The 26210-nt window shown below is 42.8% G+C and overlaps 1 protein-coding gene across 1 annotated transcript in view; it reads right to left on the reverse strand.

The window, feature by feature from the left end:
* SNTG2 (syntrophin gamma 2) overlaps positions 1–26210 on the reverse strand; it is a 280115-nt gene that overhangs the window by 152890 nt on the left and 101015 nt on the right. Inside the window, exons 7-8 of the mRNA XM_077811468.1 lie at positions 21401–21488; positions 12854–12945 (exon numbers count right to left, since the gene is read on the reverse strand). Coding sequence (XP_077667594.1) covers positions 12854–12945; positions 21401–21488 — 180 coding nt within the window. The remainder of the gene's footprint in view (positions 1–12853; positions 12946–21400; positions 21489–26210) is intronic.

Raw genomic sequence — 26210 nt, forward strand, 5'->3', positions numbered from 1 at the left:
ACCAAATTCCAATTATGAGGCCATTTTGACCTGATATGTCCCTTCTGCTATGGTAAAATATACATAATATATTTTTGGGGAGTTTAATACTTAATTCTGATGATATACCCCATCTGACTACTGAAACTTTCCTCCATTTTTCAGGCCAATACAATATTTACATTGCATGTTCCACTAGGAAGAAAGTAGAAAAAAGTAGCAACGCAAGTCTTACTCAAATTCTATACAGGTTCTTCTACAACACTCATCATCATAGTATCAGAGTGCTTTCCAGTAGTGCTTTAAGCAATATGAGTATCAACTGTCACATGTTATTTGTTTGCTAATCCTCATCCCAGGGGAAGAAGTCTGTGCAGTAGAGTATTTTGTTTTGTGAGAAATTTTTTAAAAAAACATATAGCACATTTGCACATAGCACCATGTGTACACACACACACAACACAGGTATGTGTTTGTTAGAAAGGCAAGGCCAAAAAAAGGAAAGGTCAAAGAAAAGGAAGTGGTGAAGTTTGTGACGGTCCTTGGTTCATGGGGGAGTTCATTCCATAGTGACAGACTGGCCCTCAATAAAGTTCTGTTCTATGAGATCTTGAACTTGGTTTGGTGTTCTATGGGAAGCTAGTGTAGAGAGCAGAGGACAGCTTTGTAAAATTAGCCCTTATAAAGCACCCAGTATATATAAAACTGGATGAGACTTTATTCTGTTTGCATATTATAAATGTGATCAAGTCATGATCATTTGTACCTATGTTACTGTTCATTTTTAATTCTTTGATCCGTTCCTCTTTTTTGTCAGATTATGTCAAATATAGAATTCTCCCATGTTGGATGTCTTGTTTAAGCAACGTTCGAGTTTCAGATCCATATGAGAGCATTGTAAGTATGCAGGTCTTATAAATCTGTCCTTTTGTATATTGTAGGCTTGGCTTGACATAAGTAACTTCATTTCTTAGTGCCTTGAGTAGAAAGCTGAATGGAAGATTATATTGTCATAACAAGCAGTATGCTGGAATCAGGATGGCTAGCTAAGAGCAGCAGGAACATCCTGGTATTGTTAAACAAGCCTAAATATAAGATAAGGTAAAGGTTAGATTATGCATGAATAGCACATGGACAGAGCATGCTGTACAGGGATTGGTTCCTGTAAAGTAACCAGCTTGTCCATGAAGTGTATAGTTAGGAACTAGTGTTGGTAGAAATATATATAAGAAAACGTTTTGTTGCATGACTTTGTATCTGTGATGTACACTGCATCCATCATCTGCATTTGAGTCTGATCAACTCAGTATAGCTTTACTAATGTGCCAAATAAAGGAACCTGAGTGATGAGTTTGGAGTCAAATTAAGTTTTTGGGGGTCCAAGTGGAAGAGGTGTCGAGGGAACCTAACATATATCGTTCCATCTTCTTTTGGCTCCAGAACCTATGCTAGGTCCTTCATGATTAAGGCTGCTAAAATAATTCTCTTTAGGATATTTGGCTGACTGTGCCCTTTCGATGACAATTTACTGCCCAGATAGATGAAGTTATCTACTACCTACACAGTCTGTCTGGAAGCACAGATGTGTTGCACCAACTTCTGGATTTTTGTTTTTGCCCAATAAAACCCTTAGCCCAAGGGCAGCTGCTTTGTGCTGGAAGCTCTCTAGGGCATCTTTGAAACTGTTTGTTTCCTGACCAAAGAGGTCAACATTATTTGCATAATCCAGGTTGGTAAAAGAAGAAGACCCCATAGTTATACCGATATTTGCTGAAACATGTTCAAAGAGCTTATTCACTGTGCATAGGGCTGGGGCCAAGACACATTCCTGCTTTACCCCAGATCTAGTGTAAAATCTCTCAGACCTATGGGTCCCCTGAATTATTATGTAGATCTAGAATTAGCCTCAGGAGGATGTCGGGAACACAGATGACTCTTGTATGGCCTTCCACAAGGCAGCTCTAACAATAACTTGTAATGCTGTCGTTAGACCTATCTAGTTAAATTCATGATGGATCTGAGGCCTGGTCTACACTTGGAGGGGGGGGATCGATCTAAGTTACGCAACTTCAGCTACATGAATAATGTAGATGAAGTCGACGTACTTAGATCTACTCACCGTGGTGTCTTCACTGTGATAAGTCGACAGCTGACGTTTCCCTGTCGACTCTGCCTGCACCTCTCGCTCCGGTGGAGTACCAGAGTCGACAGAAGAGGGTTCGGCAGTCAAATTATCGCATCTAGTCTAGATGCGATAAATTTACCCCCACTGGATCGATCGCTGCTCGTCAATCCAGTGGGTAATGTAGACAAGACCTAACATAAATGAGAGAGCAAGTATAGTGTCCAGTGTAGATTGCTCAGCAGTGAAATCCGATTGTCCTGGGGATGGTGTTTCACAAGGAGAGGCTGGAGTCAGATGAGTAGGACATATGTGAGGACTTCTCTAAGGGCAAGAAGCAGAGTTATTGGTCTTTAGCTACCATATCCAGTGCATGGGCCTTTCCACTTATAGGGTGAGATAATGGTCCCTTCCTTCCACTCTGCTGGTACCTTCCCAGTTGTCCAGGCCCAGAAAAATACTACACTCATGGCTCTTTTGAAGAAGTTCAGGTGTTATGCTGTTGGCTCTAGTAGCATGCCTGCTTCACAGTTTCTTTATGGCAGAGTGAACCTCTTCCAACTAGATGCAGCTATACAATCAGTTGCAAACATACAAAATGGGAAATGACTGCCTAGGAAGGAGTACTGAGGAAAGGGATCTGGGGGTGATAGTGGATCACAGGCTAAATGAGTCAACAGTGTAACACTCTTACTGTTACAGACATCATTCTGGGCTGCATTAACAGGAGTGTTTTAAGCAAGACACAATAAGTAATTCTTCCTCTGTACTCCATGCTAGTTAGGCCTCAACTGGAGTACTGTATCCAGTTCTGGGTGCCACATTTCAGGAAAGATGTGAAATAATTTGAGAAAGCCCAGGGAAGAGCAACAAAAATGATTAAAGGTCTAGAAAACCTGACCTATGAGGGAAGGTTGAAAAATTGGGTTTGTTTAATCTAGAAAAGAGAAAACTGCAGGGGAGGGAAGTACATTATAACAGTTTTCTAGTACATAAAAGGTTGTTACAAGGAGGAGGGAAAAATTGTTCTCTTTAAACTCTGAAAGCAGGACAAGAAGCAATGGGCTGAAATTGCAGCAAGGGCAGTTTAGGTTGGACATTAGAAAATCTTCCTTTCAGAGTGGTTAAGCACTGGAATAAATTGCCTAGGAAGGTTGTGGAATCTCCATCATTGCAGATTGTCTAACCTAATTTTAACAAACTCCTATCAGGGATGGTTTAGATCAGTGTTTCCCAAACTTGGAACGCCGCTTGTTCAGGGAAAGCCCCTGGCCCAGGTTTGTTGACCTGCAGCGTCCGCAGGTTCGGCCAATCACGGCTCCCACTGGCCGTGGTTTGCTGTGCCCGGCCAATGGGGGCTGCGGGAAGCAGCAGCCAGTAAGTCCCTCAGCCTGCGCCATTTCCCACAGCCCCCTTTGGCTGGGCACAGCAAACCGCGGCCAGTGGGAACCGCAATCAGCCGAACCTGTGGACGCGGCAGGTAAACAAACTGGCCGGGCCCACCAGGGGCTTTCCCAGCACAAGCGGCATCCCAAGTTTGGGAAACTCTGGTCTAGATAATACTTAGTCCTGCCTTGAGTGCAGAGGACTGGACTGGAAGACTTCTCAAGGGCCTTTCCAGTCTTACGATTCTATGATCTACTGCTAATGCATCCAGATCTGAACATGGAGTTGCTTCAGGATGGTTAAGTGCAGACTCATAATATTCTTTTTACCTTTGCAGAACTTTTTCTTGTTTATGAGCATAGACCCGATGCAAAGTCCAGTTTTGGGTCAAAGTGATTGAATAGTTTTGCATACAGTTTGGAATTTATTAGATCTAATTCCCACTTCTGCCTCTTTTGTCAAGTTCTCAGAATAAGCTTTATGATCCACTTTTGATCTCACTTAAAATACTTTATAAATGTTTATGTTCAGTGTCATCATAGCACTGTCTGGCTTCAGATTTCTTTTGCAAAATTTGAAATATCTCAATTGCACAGCCAGGGGCATTGCTTGTAGGTTATGGGATGGCATCTATGGCTTCTGAAATGCCTGTTCTTATGGCCATTTAGGCTAATTCTACATCAACCAGAAGAGTATGTGGTGCATCAAATTTGTTTTTCACTGTGACGTGTTAGCAAGTGATGAATTTTTATATACGTGTTGTGCCTCAAACTTAGTTGAAATCAAGCAGCAAATGCCATTTTAGCCACAAGAAGATGATGACTAGTGTTTGCCGGGGCTTCTGCACCTCTGTAGTCCTAGTATTACATTGCTATACTACAATTCTGGACTGATTCAGGGTCCAGCTCATTCCTCATCTGGCCATTGTTGGATATTGACGTTTCCTGATAGATATCTAAACACCCGAACAAACTGCCAGTAATGGTAATGTTGTGATAAGCACAAAGGGACAGTAATCTTAGAGTTGTCATTTATTGCTCTGGAGCAAAATGGCCTGAGTATAGCTCTGAAGAGATTTCTGGGATGACTAGGTACAACATCATGTCTCCAAGTATAATAAATTGCATGTGCAGCAGAATAGATTGCATCATTGCTGCCAGTTGCTGATAGAATTCATCTTTAATAGCATCTGTAGCTTCCTCAGTGGGGGTGTAGACTACAGTGATGGACAGAAGCCCATTGCAATGCCTCTGGTTTATAACAGTCAATCAGACATAGGGTTCAATGTTTTGAGTGATTTATTAAAAAGTAGTTAGAGGATGAGTGCTATCCTGTTTATATGCCTGGTTCCTCCAGAATACAGTAGACTTGAATTCACCACAAAACGTTGACCTTTATTCATGAGTCTCACACTGGCTATCCCAGCATCTGCAATGTTGTATCATTTCAACTGTTGGACTAGTGAAACCTGGTGATGACTTTATTTAGGGTTAGTACATTTCAGGGGGGAAATCTGCAGATGATACAGGCATTACAGAGTTTGGCCTAAAATGTGGACCATATTTCATTGAACACCCACTGGCTCGCTGTATCTCCTTGGGACAAAGGAGATGTAGAGTAGTGATTTTGTTTGGGGACACCAACCCTCTTCTTAGAAACCCTTTTGCACATAGCAGATCGTTCTGAGGTTGTAGCTCTTCCACCTTCACCACAGTTTGGGGAATAATTTTCCCTCCTCTAGATCAGCTGTTGGCCTTCACTTGTAACCCGGAGCAGGTGCCCTTATTGGATACTACTGTCCAGAGCAGGTAGTTTATCTGATCCCTCTTGATCTTTTTTTTTTCTTTCAGATGAAATATAATATGGGGTTGAACCATCTCTTATTTCTAAAACTGAAGCCTCCCATCCTGATCATGAATCATTATATTATCTTCAATTTTTCAGTGAATATTGCTCTGGCTGGAATTAGACGTCCAAGATCAGTAAATGCTAGTTAATGTTCATTCAGGTTGCACTTGTTAAACATTTTTTGTTTCTTTTATCTCTGCAGTATTATTTACACTTTCAGAAGGTTGTTATCGAAGGCCCTGATTCGACAAAACACACATGTACTTAACTTTAACTTTAGTGGAACATAAGTGAGCACTTAATTTCTTTGCAGAATAGAGATGGGATTACTCACCTGCTCAATCAGGCCTAAATTCATAAAATGAGCACAAATAAGGTTGGTTGAAGTATTAAAAGTGGCAACGGTGTGCCAGATATTAAAATACTAGTGGGGTAGGACTATCAAACATGCCAAGCATTGGCTTAGATCTGCTCCCACTAAAGTCAACAGTAAAACTCACATTAATTCACAGTTAATTAGATCCCAACATAGAGATTCTATATGCTGTTTTACTCATTATAAAAAACATTTCCTAACACTGAGAATAACTATAATATAAAATATTTTCAAAGGCAGTAGTGAAATCTCCATTACTTGAGTTATTTAAACAGATTGCATAAAGAACTTAAAAATATAGTGAAGGGAACAAATCTACGCTGGTAGAAGAATGGAAAAGGTCATTTTATAGGTTTTTTCCTACTTCTCATATGTGATTTTCTCAGAAATGCAACCTTACCACAGCAGTATTAAAAAAGAGTGCTTTGCTTTTCTAAGGAAAATACAGAAGATGACTCCTCTCCTCTCTCATATTTCATTAAAACAGAAAAAGGGAACCAACACAGTGCTGTTTATTGTCTTTTGACACCTAGTGCACTTAAACTGTGACTGCTGAAGCAGCCGCTGTCATCTGAAATATTGAAATGTGCCTGACAGTGCTCATCTATTGTGACTTGTCCCTTTTCTCCTCAGCATTCCCAATGGAAGACTGAGATATTGATGACTACTGTAATGAGCATAACCAGTACCTAAACAAGGTAGCTATACTTAGTATTTGTCACATTTTATGCTCATACATTTCTAAATGAAAGAGCATGAATTGGAAATCAACTAGAGATTCAAGAAATACACTCTTAATAGTGTTGCCCCTTGTCATTCCAAGTAGCTAGTCAAAGTTCAGGGCCCTGAGGATGTTCCAGCTGGAAGTAGAGATTGAGGAAGTCTGGTATTTTCTGCAATCTTGTTTATTTACAAGTAATGTACGATGTCCTGTACATTACCCTGAGCAAAGGAGCAGTTTTTTAGCTTATAAACCCGAAAGCTCTTTAGCCAACATCAGATCCAAAAGCTCCATTCTAGCTTTTTACACACACACACACACACACACACACCCCTCTATTTCTCTATGCAAAACAATACTCAGCCAAAAGCTCCTGGGCATGTTCACACACACCATTTTATCTTAACTGTAAGCAAAAGCCCTCAACTATGTTATTTGAAGGCTGAATTCACACTTATCAACCTCAATGGGGGTTTTAACTCAACTTATAACAAGGATTCATCAAGCTCATAGCCATATGTTTTCATCCTGATGATGGAATCCTAGATTTTCAGATGTGGAGTGGAGGTTGATTCTACCAGATATCACTAGGTGTGTTTCTTTCATAGCCAGGACACTCATCTGAAATCTTGAAACATCACAGGAAAATTAAAAGAAAAAAGCTGCAGGAAACAGATATTCAGGATAAACTCAAACTTCAGAGTTCACTAGACAATAAGAGAAAAAATGGTCTGTTCAGTTCGAAATGACAGTCAATATCTACATGTTCAAAAACAGAACTATATATTGTAGAGAAAGGATAGAAGTGGGATATCCTACTCACTGGTCTGGCTACTTGCAACCTAAACATTCCCCAGATAACCCACCCAGGAATCTAGATAGGTGGGTTAGCTGGGGAATGTTTAGGCTGCAAGTAGCCAGACCAGTGAGTAGGATATCCCACTTCTATCCTATCTCTACAATATATAGTTTCTAAAGCACATTTCTAAAGCACCTGCCACTGTAGTATCTGTCATGGTTGCAGGGCTAGCTGCACCTCTGCCCCTTTATTAATGTCTCCAAGAGCACCTAACTCAGGTCTTAGGTCTCTTGCTCTTTACTGTCTTGGGGTAGAATCATGCAATTCTTCCACTGGGAGCTAATTACAGTATCCTATGCGTACCAAGCGCTGATCACCCTTCAGGCCTAACTGAGTTTTGGCCTCCTGCATTTCCTCCTTTTGTAAACCTGTGAACTGTGGTATAGTGATCAAAAGCCTTCTTAAAACAAAGTATTTTTATGTGACAGTTGGAATAAAGCATTAGAGAAAAAAAGAGGATTTTAAAGCAACGCACAGCATATTTAATCTCATCTCATTTTATGCTTCTCCACAAGCTAAATTACACAGGATTCCCTCTTCAAGAGAACAGAACAGAACCAAGTTACATTCTTTTAGGAAGCAAAAAAAAAATGGGCTCTTGGGACCCAGCGTGGACACAGGAATCTGAGTTTTCTGAAAGTCCCCACCCTCACCATTTGTCTGGGATCAACTACCATATTGCCCAATGGTGTCCTTTTTACAGGGCCAAGATATTAATTCATGCTTTTGCATCAAACTAGTTTTCCTAGTGGACCAGCAAGTCCATGTAGAGGAATACCCCTTTGATGGTCTAAGTACCCAACAATGGAACAAGCTATTCAGACTAATGGCTTGTATTCACTGTTCTTGTGACTGTATCGACGTGTGAGTGTGTTGGGAGTGCATAGGAACTTCTCTGTTTCCCTCTGATAGTCTAACACACCACCCCAACTATATTGGGGGATACAGATCTATAATCATTACCAAGCAGCCTATCATTCATCACAGAATCTAAGCACCATGCAAAAGGTGTAAAACAAAGGCACAAACAGTTCTGAAAGTTACTTTTCTCTTTCTTTCACATAGTTCCAGTGAGTATGTGGATATTTTTATTTAATGGGACTCATTGCTAAGGAAACAGTTTATTGACAAGCATGTGTATTTCTGATGTGAGCACACTCGAAAGCATGGTCTTGCAGGTAAGGCACTAGACTGGATGGCAATCAGAAACTATGGTGAAGGGCGTCATATAAGATAGACAGACAGATTTGTAAAAGGGACATAATAATTCCCCTCTCCAATCTCTGTCTTTTTAGATTGCATGCTTTTTGGGGCAGGAGTTCTCTCTGACTATCTGTATGTTCGTATAGTGCCAAGCACAGTAGGGAACGATCTTAGACAGGGCCTTTAAATACTACTGCAATATAATAAGAAAAATAACAAGCATGCCTGGGCTCAGTCTGATCTCCTCTGTCCAGGAGCTCCATTAAAGGGTTTTGAGAATCATCACAAAGTATGACAGCAAATTGGGCCACTTTTAGAAGTGAGCAATTCATGAAAAACAATAGTCCTGGTTTTGTTTTGTTTTTTTTACTGTGTAAATGATGACATTTATTAAAAAAATAGAAAAACCCTTTGGTTTGCAACTGACATTTTCATGACCTCTTTGCTGGCCTGTTTTGATCACAGTTTACTTTGATAAAGTATCTCTGCTTCTATGCTTTCAGTGGGCCACCTCAGAAGCTAAGACCACTTTCTTTTCAGAACATTTGAAATCTTGCCTTTTCATTTGCTTTTTCGTGGAGTAATGGGCAACCTTTTCAAACTTTTTCCTATGAAAGGATGTCATGACTTTTCTATTTGGCCAGGTATATACCATGAAGTACTTTTCTCTGCTTTATCTCTTTTCCATAGTTTCTTGGGTACATACTTGGCTCCTCTTGTGAGACTGTAACACCTCAGAAGGATCTGGTCCAACGATATTTAAAAGCTAAACTGTTTCTAGATATTCACCCCTCTTTTCTTTCTCTCTCTCCCTACAAGATTTTGAGCTTTGCCCACAATCTTCAGTGTTCCATCTCAGCAACATAAACTCTGATTTCTTTGTTATGGGGCCATATAACTCCAATCATTTATTTTTAATTTTATACAGTAACTAAAAATCAGCATATGGGGTACCCAAGACCAGTAATACATCTCATAGTAATCACCTAAAAGGAGGGAGTATTCCCAAAAAGCACAGTAAAAAGGCAAATCATATAGCAAAATAGTATCCAACGTACTTAGTCCTCAGCCATGCACTAGACTTTCTATCTGGTCATTTATACTGGAGCTCATCACTATGTTATCTGGGAACCATAGCATAAAAACCACCCATCCCAGATGGAGGATGAAGGAAGTAGCCTACAGATGTCTAGAATCTGGAGAGGTACCACGTATCTGAAAGAGACCTTAGCAATAGTTTTCTAGTATCTAATATTATTTATCCCATAGCCGCCATCAGGAACAGGTCCTCATTTTGTTAGGCATTGTAGAAACATAAATGGTCCCTGCCTCAAAGAGTTGTCTACATATCTGGCCCTGTTGATTCATCTTTTCATTATTCTTTTCTTTCTCTTCCTCGTCTTTCTTCTTCTTACTGTTAAACCCTATCTTAAATTAGATGTGAGCTTGAATAATAGAAATCCAACAATAATTATTTCAAAGCAGCATTTTCGTGCTTTCTCCCATGGGAGGAGCTCCTTGTAACATCTGCAAAGTTTCTCCATTCTGTTTCTTTAAACCCTCCTTAAAACTCTCAAGGACTATGATACCTATAAAATACTTTACAATGATAAGCCAGCCGGTGTGCTGAGACCACTGCCTATCATGCTGATCAGTACTGTCTCATTGTTTTCCTGTAGTCCCTGGTCTGTGTATACCTATTGTCTGTAGCCTTATAGTTAGATGGTAAACTGTCTTTTTTGTTTCCAAAAATAATTCCTAGCGCATAATTCCTAAAGCATATCTTTTAGAAAAAACATCCTGTCTTGGTTTAAAAATTGTTAGCGATGGAAAATCTACCACACTTAGTAAATTGTTCCAATGGTTAATTACTCTCACCATTAAAAATGTATTTCCAGTCTGAATGTGTCTAGCTTAGTGGTTCCCAAACTTGTTCTGCCGCTTGTGCTGGAAAAGCCCCTGCCGGGCTGAGCCGGTTTGTTTACCTGCCACGTCCACAGGTTCGGCCAATCGCGGCCAATGGGAGCTGCTGGAAGCGGCGCGGGCCAAGGGACGTACTGGCCACCGCTTCCAGCAGCTCCCATTGGCCTGGAGCAGCGAACCGCAGCCAGTGGGAGTCGCAATCGGCCAAACCTGCGGACGCGGCAAGTAAACAAACTGGCCCGGCCCAGCAGGGGCTTTCCCTGCACAAGCAGCGGAACAAGTTTGAGAACCACTGGTCTAGCTTCAATTTACAGCCATTGGATCATGTTATACTTGTTTCTGCTAGATTGAAGAGCCCACTATCAAATATTTGTTCCCTGTTTAGGTACTTATAGGTATTAAATAAGTCACCCCTTAAACTTCTCTTTGTTAAGCTAAATAGATTAAACTTTTTAAGTCTATCACTGTATGGCATGTTTTCTAATCATCTTTATCATGGGGTTAGACTAGATGACCCTCACAGTCCCTTTTAACCCTATGGTTCTGTGTCTTTCTATGAACATTCTTATGGCTCCTCTCTGAAGCCTCTCCAATTTATCAATATTTCTTGAATTATGGACACCAGAACTGAACATAATATTCAAGCAGTGCCAAAGACAGAGGTACAATAACCTCTTTACTCCTACTAAGATTCCCCTTTCTATGCATCCAAGGATTGCATTAGCCCTTTTGGCCAGAGCGTCACACTGGGAGTTTACGTGCAGCTAATTATCCAATACAACCCTGCAATCTTGTCCAGAGTCATTGCTTCCCAGAATAAAGTCCCCCGTTCTGTAACTCTGGCTTACACTCTTTGTTCCTAGACATATACATTTACATTTAGCCATATTAAAACATATTTGCTTGCTCCCAGATTACCAAGAGATGCAGGCTGCTCTGTATCAGTGACCTGTCCTCTTCATTAATTACCACTTCCCCAATCTTTGTGTTGTCTGAAAACTATAATTGATGATTTTAGGTTTTCTTCTAGGTCACTGATAAAAAAGTTAAACAGTGAAGGGCCAATAACCAATCCCTGTGAACCCAACTAGAAACATACCCACTTGGTGATAATTCCCCCATCTAGCTACAATTTGAGACCTATCAGTTTTAGCCAGCTTTTAATCCATGTCATATGTTTCATGTTAATTTTATATTGCTCTACTTTTTTAATCAAATTGTCATCTGACACCAAGTCCTAGTGGTGGAGTGAGTATTAGCCTTATGGGTCAGTTTGGGAATGGGCATCATCAAGGGAAGATGCTATGGGAGAACGTACAATGATGTTTCTGAGAGCAGCAGACAAGCAGGCAGTAGAGACAGACAACACTGCCTGGGCTGAAGGGATGAGGGGACTGACACTATGAATCAAAAATACATAAGCGTGATGAGCCTTGATGATATGGCGAAGAAACGTGAATTTGATGCATTTTGCATCAACAGACCTATTACAGCAAGACTGTGACCCACAGTGACAGTGTCTGCAGATGTGCATTATCCCAGTCGGAGCTCCTGGAGACAATGAGCTGGACTGATGCACAATGCCTCTGGGAGTGCTGGGGAAGCATGGCTAGAAGTTTCCTATCGCACCCTTTTACTGGGTACAATATGTGTTTTCCTTGTTTCTACACTAGCCTCACTCTGTTGGGTGAAGTAACAGGTTATCAAGGCTATGGCCGCACCACTGCTCCTCCCCTTCCCATCCTCTTTGGGAAAGCTGGCACCCAAGTGTAAAGATTAGGATTGTGACAAGTCAGCAAAAGAAGGGTGCGGGTGACGATGTAGAGGCTGCTTGTGTCTTTTGTCTTTTTTTGCGTACCCACAAACTTCATATTAAAGAAGCAACAGTGCTATCTGCTAAAACTATCATGCATGCCATAGCTTTGGTGAATAATCACCTGCCTTGAAAAAGTCTCCAAACAGCAGATCCAACAGACCATTGCATGGTGTTACATCTGCCCATTTCTAAACTACACGCTGTAGAACTGTAAAATAGCCGGCATTCATTTTGGTTCAACTTAGACATATTGTTAATACAATGTTCTTATTCCCTCCCTCCCCCCCTGCCCACCTTCCTTTTTTCTTTTTCATGTTCTCATTCCTAGCATGTAAATTGGTTTCTCACTAATTAAATCTTGAAATACCTTCTGGCATGGCAGGAATATCTTGGCTTCTGTATTTCTATGAAATTCAATAAAGCATGTGAAAGTTCACTTGAAAAAGTATTGTTTCCAACTTTTAGAAGTTAGCCAATGGCCTTACGATAATATCCTAGACAACTAAATAATTTAGAAGAAAATGACAAGAGATTCATTTTGATTCACCATTTGAAATTAGGTTTGCGAAGGTAGTGGTAACACAGATTATGATCAGACTAACTGGACTCAATTTGCTTACTGTGTTAGTTGAGTTTCCATTCAAATGTAAACCACTGTCAAAGAGAGGTGAGGAAGCTCCACTGCTATGATCACTGGATGGTCCAGGGGAACCTGAAAATCAGAAGGTGATAGATAAGTGCTTAACTATGTTAAAATATTAAACAATCCATTATTATTTCAACTGAGGAAGGATTACAATGTGAGAATTGGTGAAATACAAACAACATTATACAAAAACAAACGTGACTGCCTTTTAGCATGACAAGCAACAGCATGCATCTGATCATAGGCTGTACTTTACAGGATGAGAGAGATGAAGGCAGTTAGATATCTTTATGTATAGACTGCTCAATGGGATTACTCACATGTTTAAGTGTTTGTCAGATTAAGCCTTTTTACAGTCAGGTTGAGTTTTTGAAAACTGAATAGAGAATTTAGCCACACATCTCCCATTAAAATTAATAGCTAAATTCCCTAGTCATGCATTAAGGGCATATGCACGCACTGGTTTGTAAATACATCTTAGCTCTTGGCTTGAATGGTGCCTATTGAGTGGACATGTAAACTTTATTAATGGATCTGATTTCTTTTGTTGCTGAATGCCTGTTATTTTAGACAATTGGAGATATTCATTATTTTGATTGGGAAATTAAATGCAAAAAAACACATGATTGCAATGTTAATATTGCATGGTTATGTGCTCAAAAGCCAAGTTTTGAGTTAATTCTTCCTCGGGCATGTATGCATTTGGAGGTTGTCTGTAAATATATTGGGTGATGGCAGCTTATCTGAGATATGTATGTCTATTTAGGTGACAGATAACATATATATTATATTAGAAATAGTATGCAGTTACATAATTAAAGACTATTACAATACAAATGCCAAAGAGGACAGGGTTTAGGTTTTGCTTTTAGATTTAATTCTTACATTTTTTGTTTCTTTGCATGCTTAATTGTGCAACCTTCACATTAAAATAATGTATGTTTTACATTTAGTTTACTATGGCAATCTGAATATATTGAGAAATGCATGTAAAACTCAAACTCACAACTCCACATTCATTATCACCAAAATTCATTATTCTGTCTGCAGCAATCACTTGAAATTCCTCTTAAATCATTTCTCATTAATAGGCCTATCAAGTCTCTAACTTAATAACACATAACAGAGAATGACAATCATTTATGTCTATATGCTTTTTTATGCTTCTATTCCATGCACATTTGTTGGGCTTAGCAAAAATGGAAATACATTCATAGAACTGTACAATAAGGCTCATTTTCTCCATAACAATTTATGCACATATTTTAGCTAGAGAAGAAAGAAACGATTCAACTTTATTTAATTTTTCGAAGCAGCCAGAGCACCTGTCTCTGTATCTCTCATAAATGTTTGTTATATAGCCAGACGTGCTAAAACCACATTCGATGGGAAGGTTACCGAATAAACCCCTACCAAGTTTTGAACACTACTGGGTATGTTTGGGTTTTTAGTAGTTTTTTTCAGGCTTTTAAATCTGTTAAAAACAGGTATTTAAAATTACTCTAAAATCCAGTGGAAGTTTGCTGAAGGGCTTCACGCACTGTCCCAGTCCCCAGCACCATCCCCGCAGCTTCCATTGGCCAGTTCCAATTGGCCAGTTCCCTGAGCAGGCAGCACTTGTGGGAGCAGGAAGCACATGGAGACCAACTGCCCCACTCCCGTTTAGGGGGCACAGAGATGTGCCAGCAGCCAGCCACTTCCAGGAGCGTTGTGGGGCCAGGGCAGGCAGGCAGCCTGCCTGAGCCCTGCTGCACTGTCAACCAGGAGCCACCTGTGGTAAGCACCTCCCAGCCGGAGGCTGCATCGCGCACCCCGTCCTGGACTCCAACCCCCTGCCCCAGTTCACAGCCCCCTCCTGCACCCAAACTCTCTCCCAGAGCCCAGACCCCTCCCCCCTCCCACACCCCAACACTCTGCCCCTGTTCAGAGCCTCCTCCTGCACCCAAACTCTCCCCAGAGCCCACACCCCTCACCCTCTCCTGCACCTCAATCCCTTGCCCCAGCCTGGAGCCACCTTCTGCACCCCTCACTCCTGCACCCCAACCCCCTACCCCAGGCTCAGCCAATCCACACCCAGGAGTTGAGAATGTTACACTGATTTGTGACAATCCCTGAAGGATTTTGGATATATAAACCACAAATGACACTAATAAAAAGTAAAACTCATGAAGTGACCAGTGGATTCTATGAGACTAGGTGCAGTGTGACCATATTATGCCTGCACCCAAACTCCCTCCCAGTGCTTGCACCCCTCACTCCTGTACCCCAACCTCCTGTTCCAGGCTCAGCCTGGAGCCCCCTCCCACACTCTGAACCCCTCAGCCCCAGCCCAGAGCCTTCCCCCCCCTAACCCTCTGCCCCAATCTGGTGAAAGTGAGTGAGGGTGGGGGAGAGCGAGCAACAGGGGGGGGGGAATGGAGGGAGGGACCTTTGCCTTGGGGAAGGGGCAGGGTAGATCCTGGGTTGATCTTAAATTCAAAAAGTGATCTTTAGCGTAAAAAGGTTGGAGACCACTGACTTAGGTATTGCAACACAGAGCGCAGCAAAGCCTATATATATATTTAAAAATCTGGGCCTATATTCTTACACATTGAACCTTAAATAATAAACTACATTAAAGAATAAACCTTCTTGCAGTAAAACATCTGAAAATAAGATTACTATTTGAAGAGTTCATGTTTAGCTATTCCACCTGGAAGCAGGCAGGGCACACCCTGACTGTTTTGTAGAAGCAATGCACACATTGCTCTATCCAAGGACAAGGGCTGGATATGAACCATGAGAACTTGATTGTTTGGACAGCAACTGTGGGAGGCTTTCTTAGCCTGGGCTCAAGGCCTGAGAACCAGGATTGTAGTAGATAAAGGATGGTAGCTAAGTATATTAATCATTAATGCATTCCTTTGGGTAGCAGTGTGTAATGCCTAGGGGGAGAAATATAATAAAAGGAGAAGGTGGAAGGCGGGGGGGCAGAACAGCCCATCTCAGCTGGCCAGCCTGTTTGCTTGGATAAAGCTGTGTTCTGTCTGATCATTGAACCGCCACAACTGGCACCCAACGTGGGGCCCTCAGCACTCACCTCGCCCGGCAAGGGTTTCAGACGCGTCACTCATCCGCTTCGTGGATCCCGCTGAGTATTTTTCGTTGTGGTAAGTATGGGAAGCTCCCTCTCTGCTTTGCAAGTGCAACACCGCAATGAGCTGCAGTATTTGCTGCGTAAGGCTCAGCATGACTGTCCCACTCGAGAACTCACTCTCCTGCTACAGGAGGTGAGTGCCCAGTGCCCGTGGTATCCTGAAGCCGGAAGCCTTAAGCCAGCGGACTGGGAGCGATTGGGCCAGACATTGCACGAAGAGCCTCGGGCGCCCGTGCAGACTTTACATGCCTGGCACCTCTGCCGCGACGCGATACAGCGTGTCGCCTCCGACAGGCCCTCCCTCGCGAGGCTGGTGATCTCGCCACGCCCGTCCGCTCCTGCAGCCATCCCCCCTCCTGGCGATGCGACACAGCGTGTCGCCTCGGAAAGGCCCTCTCCAGCGCCAACAGAGGGGCTGCCGATCCCGCCACTCCCGTCCGCTCCTGCAACCATCCCTCCCCCAGCTTCGCCCCCAGTGCCTCTATTACCACCGCCTCCCTGGCCTTCCCCACCGGAGCCGGTGTGTGATCACCCTCCCCCCGTGGGGCCCCCCGGAGGATCATCTGCATCTGCTCAGAAGCTTTCGCTGGTGCAACAAATGGTTCACGCAGCGAAAGTTCGATCAGATCTTACAGCGGAGGAGCTGGCTGATCTGGTCTCAGTTTGCCCGGTGACTTGGCAGAATGATGACCAGGGCAACCCCGTGGGCACCTGGACCACTTTGCCATACTTGGTGGTTAGAGAGGTAAAGAAAGCAATTCGTGAATTTGGCCTGACTAGCACCTTTGTGCTTGGTCTCATTGAAGGGATGGGTACTGGGTACTCCCTAATCCCTGAGGATTGGAAAACGCTGCTGCGCATGATGTTGTCACCCAGTCAGTATGTTATTTGGCTTAGTGAGTATCGGCAGATGGCAGAACGCCAAGCTCAGGTACATAGAGAGCACGGTATCATTTATGAGCATTTGGCAGGGGAGGGCCCGTTTGCTACTATTGAGATGCAGTCTCAACTCCCTCAGGCCGTCTTCCCCATTATTTCCACCTGTGCCCAGCATGCTTTCAAGAAGGTCCCGGATTCAGGCAAGCCTACCAAAAGCTTTGTCAGTATCCGTCAGGGTGCCTCAGAGTCCTTTTTGGATTTTACCAACAGATTGCATGAGGCTATCCTCCGACAGGTGGATAACACTGAGGCAGCTCACGAGCTCCTGTTAAAATTGGCAGTTGAAAATACAAACGAGGATTGCCACCGTGCTCTCCAGGCAGCACAAGCCTCTGGTATTTTAGAGCTCTCAGACATGCTGCGGGCGTGCCAGAACATTGGCACACAAGCCCACAAGGCTGGAGTTCTGGCTGCCACCCTCAGAAAAACTGGGAAGGAGGGGAAGCATTGTTACCGCTGTGGTAAGGAGGGTCATTTTCAGCGGGAGTGCCGCTCATCTAAGGCACCAGCCCGACCCTCAAAGAAGTGCCCCAAATGTGGGAAAGGTTATCACTGGGCTAATCAGTGTCGTAGCGGGTCGGGAAACCGCGCGACGGGTCCCCCCCGAACCCAGGGCCAAACGGGGGTGTTTCCTACTCAGACAACTGCTCCTCTGCTTTACAATCTGTAGACTCTATGAGGGCGGCGACTGCTGGAAGTGCAGGGCTTGATTTGATCATGCAGGAGGACACTGACTTTCGGCTGCCAGGGGAGGTCTGTGCCATACCTACACAGGTGACGGGACCTCTCCCTGCCAGCTTTGTAGGTCTTGTTCTCCCTCGCTCACATGCTGGGAAACAGGGCTTTTTTGTCATTCCAGGGGTCATTGATGCTGATTACACTGGCATTATTAAGGTTCAGGTGTGGACTCATCTTCTACAGTCGCTCCCGCGTGGACGGTCAATTGCACAATTGATTTTAGTCCCCTATCAAGTGCCAGCTGCCGAGGATCGAACTCGGGGCGGAGGCGGCTTTGGATTGACATTGTCTCACTCGCCGTCTCACAGCGCGTCTTCTCCACTTGTTGCTCTGACAATGTCAGTCCGCCCCTCGAAACCTCAGTTAACACTTCTCTTAAATGATGTTCCTTTTACAGGGCTGGTGGACACTGGAGCTGACGTTACGGTGATTCGTGATCTGGAGTGGCCGGTTAGTTGGCCTACGGTTCCTTCTAGAGAATTGTGGGGGATCGGGGGTAGTAAACCCGGGCGCCAAAGTTTGTCTTGGGTCACGGTCTCTAAACCGGGAGGCCGTACCCTTGCTACTATCCGCCCTTTTGTACTCCCTGTCCACCTCAATATTTGGGGCCATGATTTACTTACAAAGTTAGACACCACCCTCGATATTAACATCTGATGGCCCAAAACCCTCCCTCACCCACCGTGCCCTCCGCCTTACCCTTGGTATGGCAATCCTTAGAGCCCGTATGGATTGACCAGTGGCCCCTCCCTCTAGAAAAGCTAAAAGCACTTCATTCGCTTGTGCAGCAGCATTTGCAAGCACAGCGACTGGAGAGCTCCACTAGTCCCTGGAACACCCCGATGTTTGTTATTAAGAAAAATCGGGTGCTTGGCGGCTGTTACATGATTTTAGGGAAATAAATAAACGCATCCAACCTATGGGCCCCTTGCAATTTGGCTTACCAAATCCAAATTTAATTCCTCAAACCAATCAACTTTGTGTGTTAGATTTAAAAGATTGTTTTTTCACCATCCCCCTTTGCCCTCAGAATTAGCTGCTGTTATTTTGGCCTTTCAATTTTTTGCTGATTGTCCCTTTAATTTAATTGTGGATACCCATTATGTTTATCAGGTAATTGATCATTTACCCCTTGCCCTCATTACCCCTCAGGTTGATGCAGACCTCCTTCGCCTGTTTTTGTTTTTGCAGCACCCTTTTGCCACTTGTCATTTCCCTTACTTTGTTGCTCATATTCGCAGTCATACCCCTCTGCCTGGGCCACTCACTGAGGGCAATGCACGCGCCGATGGTGCGTTGCGTGGTCAGGTAAATTCCCTTTTTTCTGACCCCATTGAAAGCCATTCCTTTTTTCATCAGTCTGCCTCTGTTTTGGCCCGGCAGTTTCACATTCCTGCTGATTATGCACGTTCCATTGTTCGTTCCTGCCCTCACTGTGCTGCTGCTGCTCCTACTTTTTCTTATGCCGTTAACCCCCGAGGTACCGCAGCAAATCAGCTGTGGCAAATGGATGTTACTCATGTGCCACAATTTCGCCCCTATTCGTTTTTACATGTTTCCGTTGATACTTATTCAGGCTTCCTTTGGGCAACCCCACAACGTGGGGAAGCCACTAACAAAGTTATTCACCATTTGCTGGCCTGCTTTTCTGTTATGGGTCGCCCCTGCCAAATTAAAACAGATAATGCCCCAGCCTACTACTTTGCAGCCCTCTCCACCTTTTGTGCCCGCTGGGACGTCCGTCTTAAACACTGAATCCCTTATAATTCCACGGGCCAAGCCATTGTTGAACGTGCCAATTGCACGCTCAAAACCTTGCTAGATAAACAATTAAAACAAGGGGAGCTGCGTCTCCGAACCTTAGGAGACATTCAACAACAAATGCATATCCTCTTGTTTACTTTAAATAATTTAACACTGAATGCAGATCAGCAGACCCCTGCGGATCGGCATTTTCACAAATCTGAGGTACTGGAAAGACCGCGTGTCTTTTACCGTCAGCTGCCCGATCCACAGTGGCTGGGCCCAGTACCTCTAATCACTTGGGGTCGGGGATATGCTGCTGTGTCTCTCCCTGCAGGACCGTTGTGGGTTCCAGCTCGGTGTGTGCGACCGGCACTTAAACAACATGGCATGGCACCAGGGACTGTCGAATCCCATACCAGAGTTTCAGCTGACCTTGGAGGAGATCGCGTTGCCCCCCCGAGTCGACAACGACGGGACGGAAACGGAGGAGGCGTAGCGTCCCAAGCCAGCCCGTGACATGGGGAGCAGTAAAAGCATTGGTCGCCGCGGCTCAACCAAGACTGGCAGCAGATCAACAGCCAGAGACTCCTGAGATTCTGTTTGTGGCGATTCTCGCCCAAATCACTGCTAATTTTGTGATGATTGTGTGCCTTTTGTGCCTGCTATTTCCTGTAGGGGTTGGCTCGGAAGCGCTTCCCCCGTTACAAGCCCGAATGACATATAACATATGGGAAAGATTGGCTTCAATAGCAAATGTTACCCACTTTTGTTTACCTAATTTTGTAGCAGCCGGAGATTTGTTAGGTATATGCCTTATTCCAGTATGTCATCATCCTGAGGAGATGGAGAATAAGACACTGTTCTCTGCTTATGCGAATCTTTCCTCCCAGTACTCTAGCATGGCTAATTGGGGCCCGGCCAACTATACTCTGCCTCGCACGGCTATATCCCTCCACACACCGTACCCGGCCGGAGCTCACAATGTCACCTGTGCGCGTGTAGTTAACTGCACTAGTACAAAGGTGCCCTTGGGCTGTCGAAAAATTTCTCAACCCCTTTTAAATTGTTCCCATGCTGTTAATGTTTCATATAATTATGGCCATATCATCCTACCATCAGGATGGTTTTTTATTTGCGGTTCACGCACCTTTAATTATATTCCTGCAAATTTAAGTGATGGCACCCTTTGCTGTTTTAGCAGAATGATACTTATATTGCCTTTTGCTGGTCACAATTGTAGTAAAAGAAGTGTACCCCTTTTAGATGATTGTATTGCAGATGTTGAGCTTTTTGGTTATTCTGTGTTTGTAATCATTGGGCTTATTTTTTTTGCTGCTGCTGTGTACAATGTATTCCTTCCTTGTTAAGACTTTGTAAAATTTCGCCCTGGAAAGCTCCCCAGGTTATGTCCTTGTCTGTCTGGGAGTTAAATAGCATGACAAAACAAATTGATGGCTACCATGAGATGGCCAAATTTCATTAAATAAAAAACGGGGGGATGAAGAGTTCATGTTTAGCTATTCCACCTGGAAGCAGGCAGGGCACACCCTGACTGTTTTGTAGAAGCAATGCACACATTGCTCTATCCAAGGACAAGGGCTGGATATGAACCATGAGAACTTGATTGTTTGGACAGCAACTGTGGGAGGCTTTCTTAGCCTGGGCTCAAGGCCTGAGAACCAGGATTGTAGTAGATAAAGGATGGTAGCTAAGTATATTAATCAACGTCATGCATTCCTTTGGGTAGCAGTGTGTAATGCTTAGGGGGAGAAATATAATAAAAGGAGAAGGTGGAAGGCGGGGGGCAGAACAGCCCATCTCAGCTGGCCAGCCTGCTTGCTTGGATAAAGCTGTGTTCTGTCTGATCATTGAACCGCCACACTATTTCTGTCAGTGTCTGCTCATTATGAGAAATATTGCAAAGGGAAAAAAAATTACCTGTATCCATTAATTTCTTCTTACCTAATGGGAGCTTTAGAAATGATGGAGCTTCCCTGAGGTACTGTACAGTGATGGTAACTTCATCGCCAGCATTTCGCAGTAGGTGTACCTGTCAGTGTGACAAATCACAGCTACTTTTTATCAAAAGAGAACCAGCCACAGAAAGCAAAATAGTCTGCAACAAAACCTCCATCTCTGTTGTTTTGACAGAAATACAACAATAATGTTTATCATTGGAATGAAGAATATCTTGTGGGTCAAGCCACCCCATCAAATGATAAAACCAAGTATACCCACAGTTACTGAAGAAACTGAGAAATATTAAAAGTTGAAGGACAATTTGTGTTTACGTAAAGACAGAAAAAAACCCAGTGCTCTCTGAAAACAATTTCATATCATGCACCTGTCATGACAGGTAAGTGGTACATTAAGGATGAAAAAATTAAATGTAGTGCAAGATTTACATTTCTGTTTCCTGATTGATATAGACTTGTAGCAGGAGTTCATTTTCCTTGGCCACCCAGAGCACTTCAGCCATGTTAACAGGATACAAGAATTGTCTTTTAAATATATACCGAGTTAAAATAATCAAAAGGTTTGTACTATAAGGCCTCTTTGCATACAATTGTTAGATGATTTTCCCAAGGTATTTCTCTCAGTTTTGATATAATTGCAATTGTACCATGAGTTCAGCAATATCTGATGTTTTATTTAAAGCCCAGCTCCTGAAGCCAAGTGCTTATATGAGAACCTCAGTTTTCATTTAGCAAAAAGCCCTTCTGGGTGTGGGGGAAAAAGCTGCAAACATGGCCTGCGTGCACCCTGGAAACTCAAAAACCAGATGGAAAAGTAAAAGAACTATTCAGTCATTCATTCTAAATCTCACAATTGCAAAGCCAGTCTCATGATTTTGGGGTAAAACTCCTTATATCTGAAGATGGGTGGTTTGCAATATTGGTCTTCCCTGCCCCCCAACATACAGTAAAGGGGATGCCACCTGTAATATAAACCGCAACACCTCTCCTTTTGCTCCCCATCCTCAACAGAAATATGCAAACTTACCCTTGATAGCTGTTAACTCACACACATCCTCCCCAGCCTCCATTTACCTGTGCGTTCACCTATTGTATCTCTTTGGGACTGTCTTTGTTTCACCCCTTTGCACAGTGTCTAACATCACAGGACCATGCTGTCTGATTGGTGCCTTTATGGGCTACCACAATATAAATAAAAACAGAGAGAACTGACAAGCAGAAGATGGAGAACTTATGCACTGGCAGGCTAAATGACTTGTTCAAGGACACACAAAGTCTGTGGAAAGGCGGAGGACTGAACCTAGCTATCCTGAATTCCAATGCAGAGCCTAGGCCACAACATCATTCTTCTACCCCAACTTCTATAAAAATTGTTCATTAAAAGCTGAGACTGAGTTGTAGCTCTGCCAGTCATGAACTGTATTATACCACATTCCTGAATGGTTCAGATAACTGAAGGTTTTATGTGCAGCCTATTACATATCTGCACATATTTTAGAAACTTCAATTGGTATAAATAACTGAATTTGAACCTTCAGCTGAAATGAGTAAAAAGGATGGTGGAGAAAGCATACTTTGGGAACGCATAAGATCATTTAGGTTGGATTTGTTAGGCATCTTTGTTCATGGTAAGTTTTCACATTATTTTTTAGTATTTTTCAAATTCCTCAGTTACTGGATGACCATTTATTTTTTAATTAACACTGATTTAATAATTCTTAAAACCCATATTTTGACCTTTTCGCAAATCTATGAAAACCAAGATTTTTTCTCTTTCCAACAGTACAATTTGTGCAATTCGGTGCCTGACCCATTCTGCCATGTCCGTACAGAATTGTTTTGAAAGCTAAATCCAGTACTGGCAAAGAAGTACTTGCCATTCAGGTCACAAAAGAAAAAAAAAGTAGGGCAGCTCAGATCTTCGGTAAATGGAAAGTCAGTATTAATCCATCCTTCCCGCACAGTAAGAGTCTGAGCAGAAAGAAAAGTGAGCAATCTCAAGTAACACTTTACATTGAAAAATTAGTATTGTGCCTTGTAGCGTTAGATCAGCTACTTTGTTTGAAGAGGTGGGAAACCCATGGGAACCTACAATAAATGATGTCTTGGCTTTTAGTTTTAACAAACCCTGTCTTACACACTAGATTCTTATGTAGCCTTCATCACTTATCTATGTGCATCACAGTCATTAATGCATTTTACCCTCACAACAGCCCTGTGAAGTATGTAAGTATTACGCTTCATCTTACAGAAACTGAGGCACAGGGTAGAGTAAGTGACTTACCTGAGGTCACCCAGGACTCTGTGATTGATCACGGACCTGAATCCAGGTCTCCTAGGCCCCCTTTCAGTGTCCTATTTACTAGACCATCTTTCCTCCTAATGTACTATATGTATAATTTGATTAATGATTAATTTTAGCAAGATTTGGGATTTTAGCAAGTTCTGTTTTGAAGAACATCATTGATAAATTGGATAACAGCTGAAAAAATGCACAGGATTCATTTTATAGGCCATTACTCAAGCCTCCGATTCACATTGTTACAACAGTCTATTTTAGCTTTGCAACTGGGCCGTCATAAACAGTGTGTACTGTGACAGGGTCAGGCCAGATGACTACAGGAGAGTGATAGAAGGCAGATATATTAGCCCCAGATTAAGGAGGTCCCTTTTCCCTGAGTAAGGTAACGGGGCGGTCCCAGAACAATCAGGAATTTGCTGGAACTAATTAAGGCAGGCAGGCTAATTAGGACACCTGGAGCCAATTAAGAAGCTGCTAGAATCAATTAAGACAGGCAGGCTAATCAGGGCACTTGGTTTAAAAAGGACCTCACTTCAGTTAGTGAGGGGCACACAAAGAGCTGAGAGTGACAGGGTGTGCTGCTGGGGGTCTGAGGAGTACAAACACTATCTGGCATCAGGAGGAAGGTCCTGTGGTGAGAATAAAAAAGGTGTTGGGAGTAGGTCATGGGGAAGTAGCCCAGGGAGTTGTAGCTTTCACACAGCTGTTACAAGAAACACAGCAGACAGCTGTGATCCACAGGGCCCTAGGCTGGAACCCGGAGTAGAGGGTGGGCCTGGGTTCCCCCTCTCTCCTTCCCCCTTCCCCCTATTGAATATAAGAGGAATTGACCTGGACTGTGGGTTCCACCAGAGGCGAAAGTCCTTGGCCTGTCCCCTGACCCACTAGGGGATTGTTCTTCTTGCTTTCCCCCATGCTGGCCAGTGATGAGGTTAGCTGAGTGAATGGCAGGTTTGAGCCACTAGTAAAAGTGGCCAAACTGAGGGCTGCCGTAAATCTCTGAGGGGAGCAAATCCACCAATAAGTGCAGGACCCACCAAGGCAGAGGAGGAACTTTGTCACAGTACATAAAGCAGTCTGTGATGAAAAATGCTCATGATAAAGGTTGAGGAAACAGTTGGTAAAGACTTGTATATATTTAAATGAGTCCGTATTTACTTTTTTTTTATATCAGTCACAGGATGATGAATGTGGCTTCCTGAACTCCATTAATACACACATTAGGATTTGAAATGTACTCTTTCGAGGTCATTCATATCAACTAATCACTTTGTGCTATTTATGCTAATCTGCATGTTAATGAAGCCTTCAAACCAACATCCAACACTTTTAAATTTGAAAAATACATTTATAAACTAGAAAGAGTAAGTCAAGATCCTGCTGCTCTCCAAAGATGGAATGTCTGAAATTTTGACTCATTAACCAAGAGGGTATAATTTGGAGAAACATCTTATTAGGTTGTCTTTAAAGTTAAAAACAATTAATTACATTATTCTAAAATATTGTAACTAATTAAGAAAGTTTCAATATTTTAAACCAACTGATATAATTTAGTCCCTTAGTCATTATATAGCAGAAAAATATGTGAAATTCCTCAGTGTTCCTTTCATATATATGGACTTTGACATGACTTGTGTGTCTCAGAATTAAAGAGACAAATTCAATCAGATTCTTTGGAAGGAAGTGCAGACCCACACAAAGGGTTCATGTCTGCAGAAAGTCAGTAAGGGAGTTGTGGCGGTGTGAGGTATCCATAACGTCTTCTCTTCTTTGTCAGATATGTTCATGTCATACTCTGTTAATCTAGTATTGCAACTAACCATGGGAGAAACCAATTCTAACAATATAGACTGAGACCACAATAGGAGATATAGACATAAACATTGACATAAATGGCCCCTTTCGGGGCCTCAGCCCAAGACTGCACCTAAAATTGCCATTTCAATATCAGCAGAGAAGTCTGACATTCTGTTTGGCATAAAAGTGCCTGCAAGAGAGACAGAGATAGAGACAACCACACCAAACATACCTGGCCTGTATATTGCTGTGAATGTCAAAAGCAACACCTACAGTAGCACAATTCGTGTATGCAACAAAAGACTGGTGAAAAACACTGTTGTGAAACACCATGGTACAATGGAACTTATTGAACTCAAACAAATAGCAGTGATTTCTCTTTAAAAACTACCCAAAGAGTTAGCATGGCCAACTGACTGTCCCCTGCCAGGAAACACCACCACCACCCCTCCACATATCTTGGAGTATAGGCAACTTCAAAAGTCAACACCATCTGGGGATACTCCAACAATGACAATAATGGTGAAAAAGTTGAAAAGCAAGCAGCAACAAACAACTTGAGTTTGCTCTATGATTTCCAGGATAAATATACTCTCCAAAGTGCACAACGGAACAAGAGGAACAATCCTGACTTCGTCTTTGTCATCTCTGAAAGTTCAGAAAAATCATAACATTGACCAGTGCAAGTGTCAACTGA

The sequence above is a fragment of the Eretmochelys imbricata genome, chromosome 3, assembly GCF_965152235.1.
Source record: "Eretmochelys imbricata isolate rEreImb1 chromosome 3, rEreImb1.hap1, whole genome shotgun sequence".
Classification (NCBI taxonomy): Eukaryota; Metazoa; Chordata; order Testudines; family Cheloniidae; genus Eretmochelys; species Eretmochelys imbricata.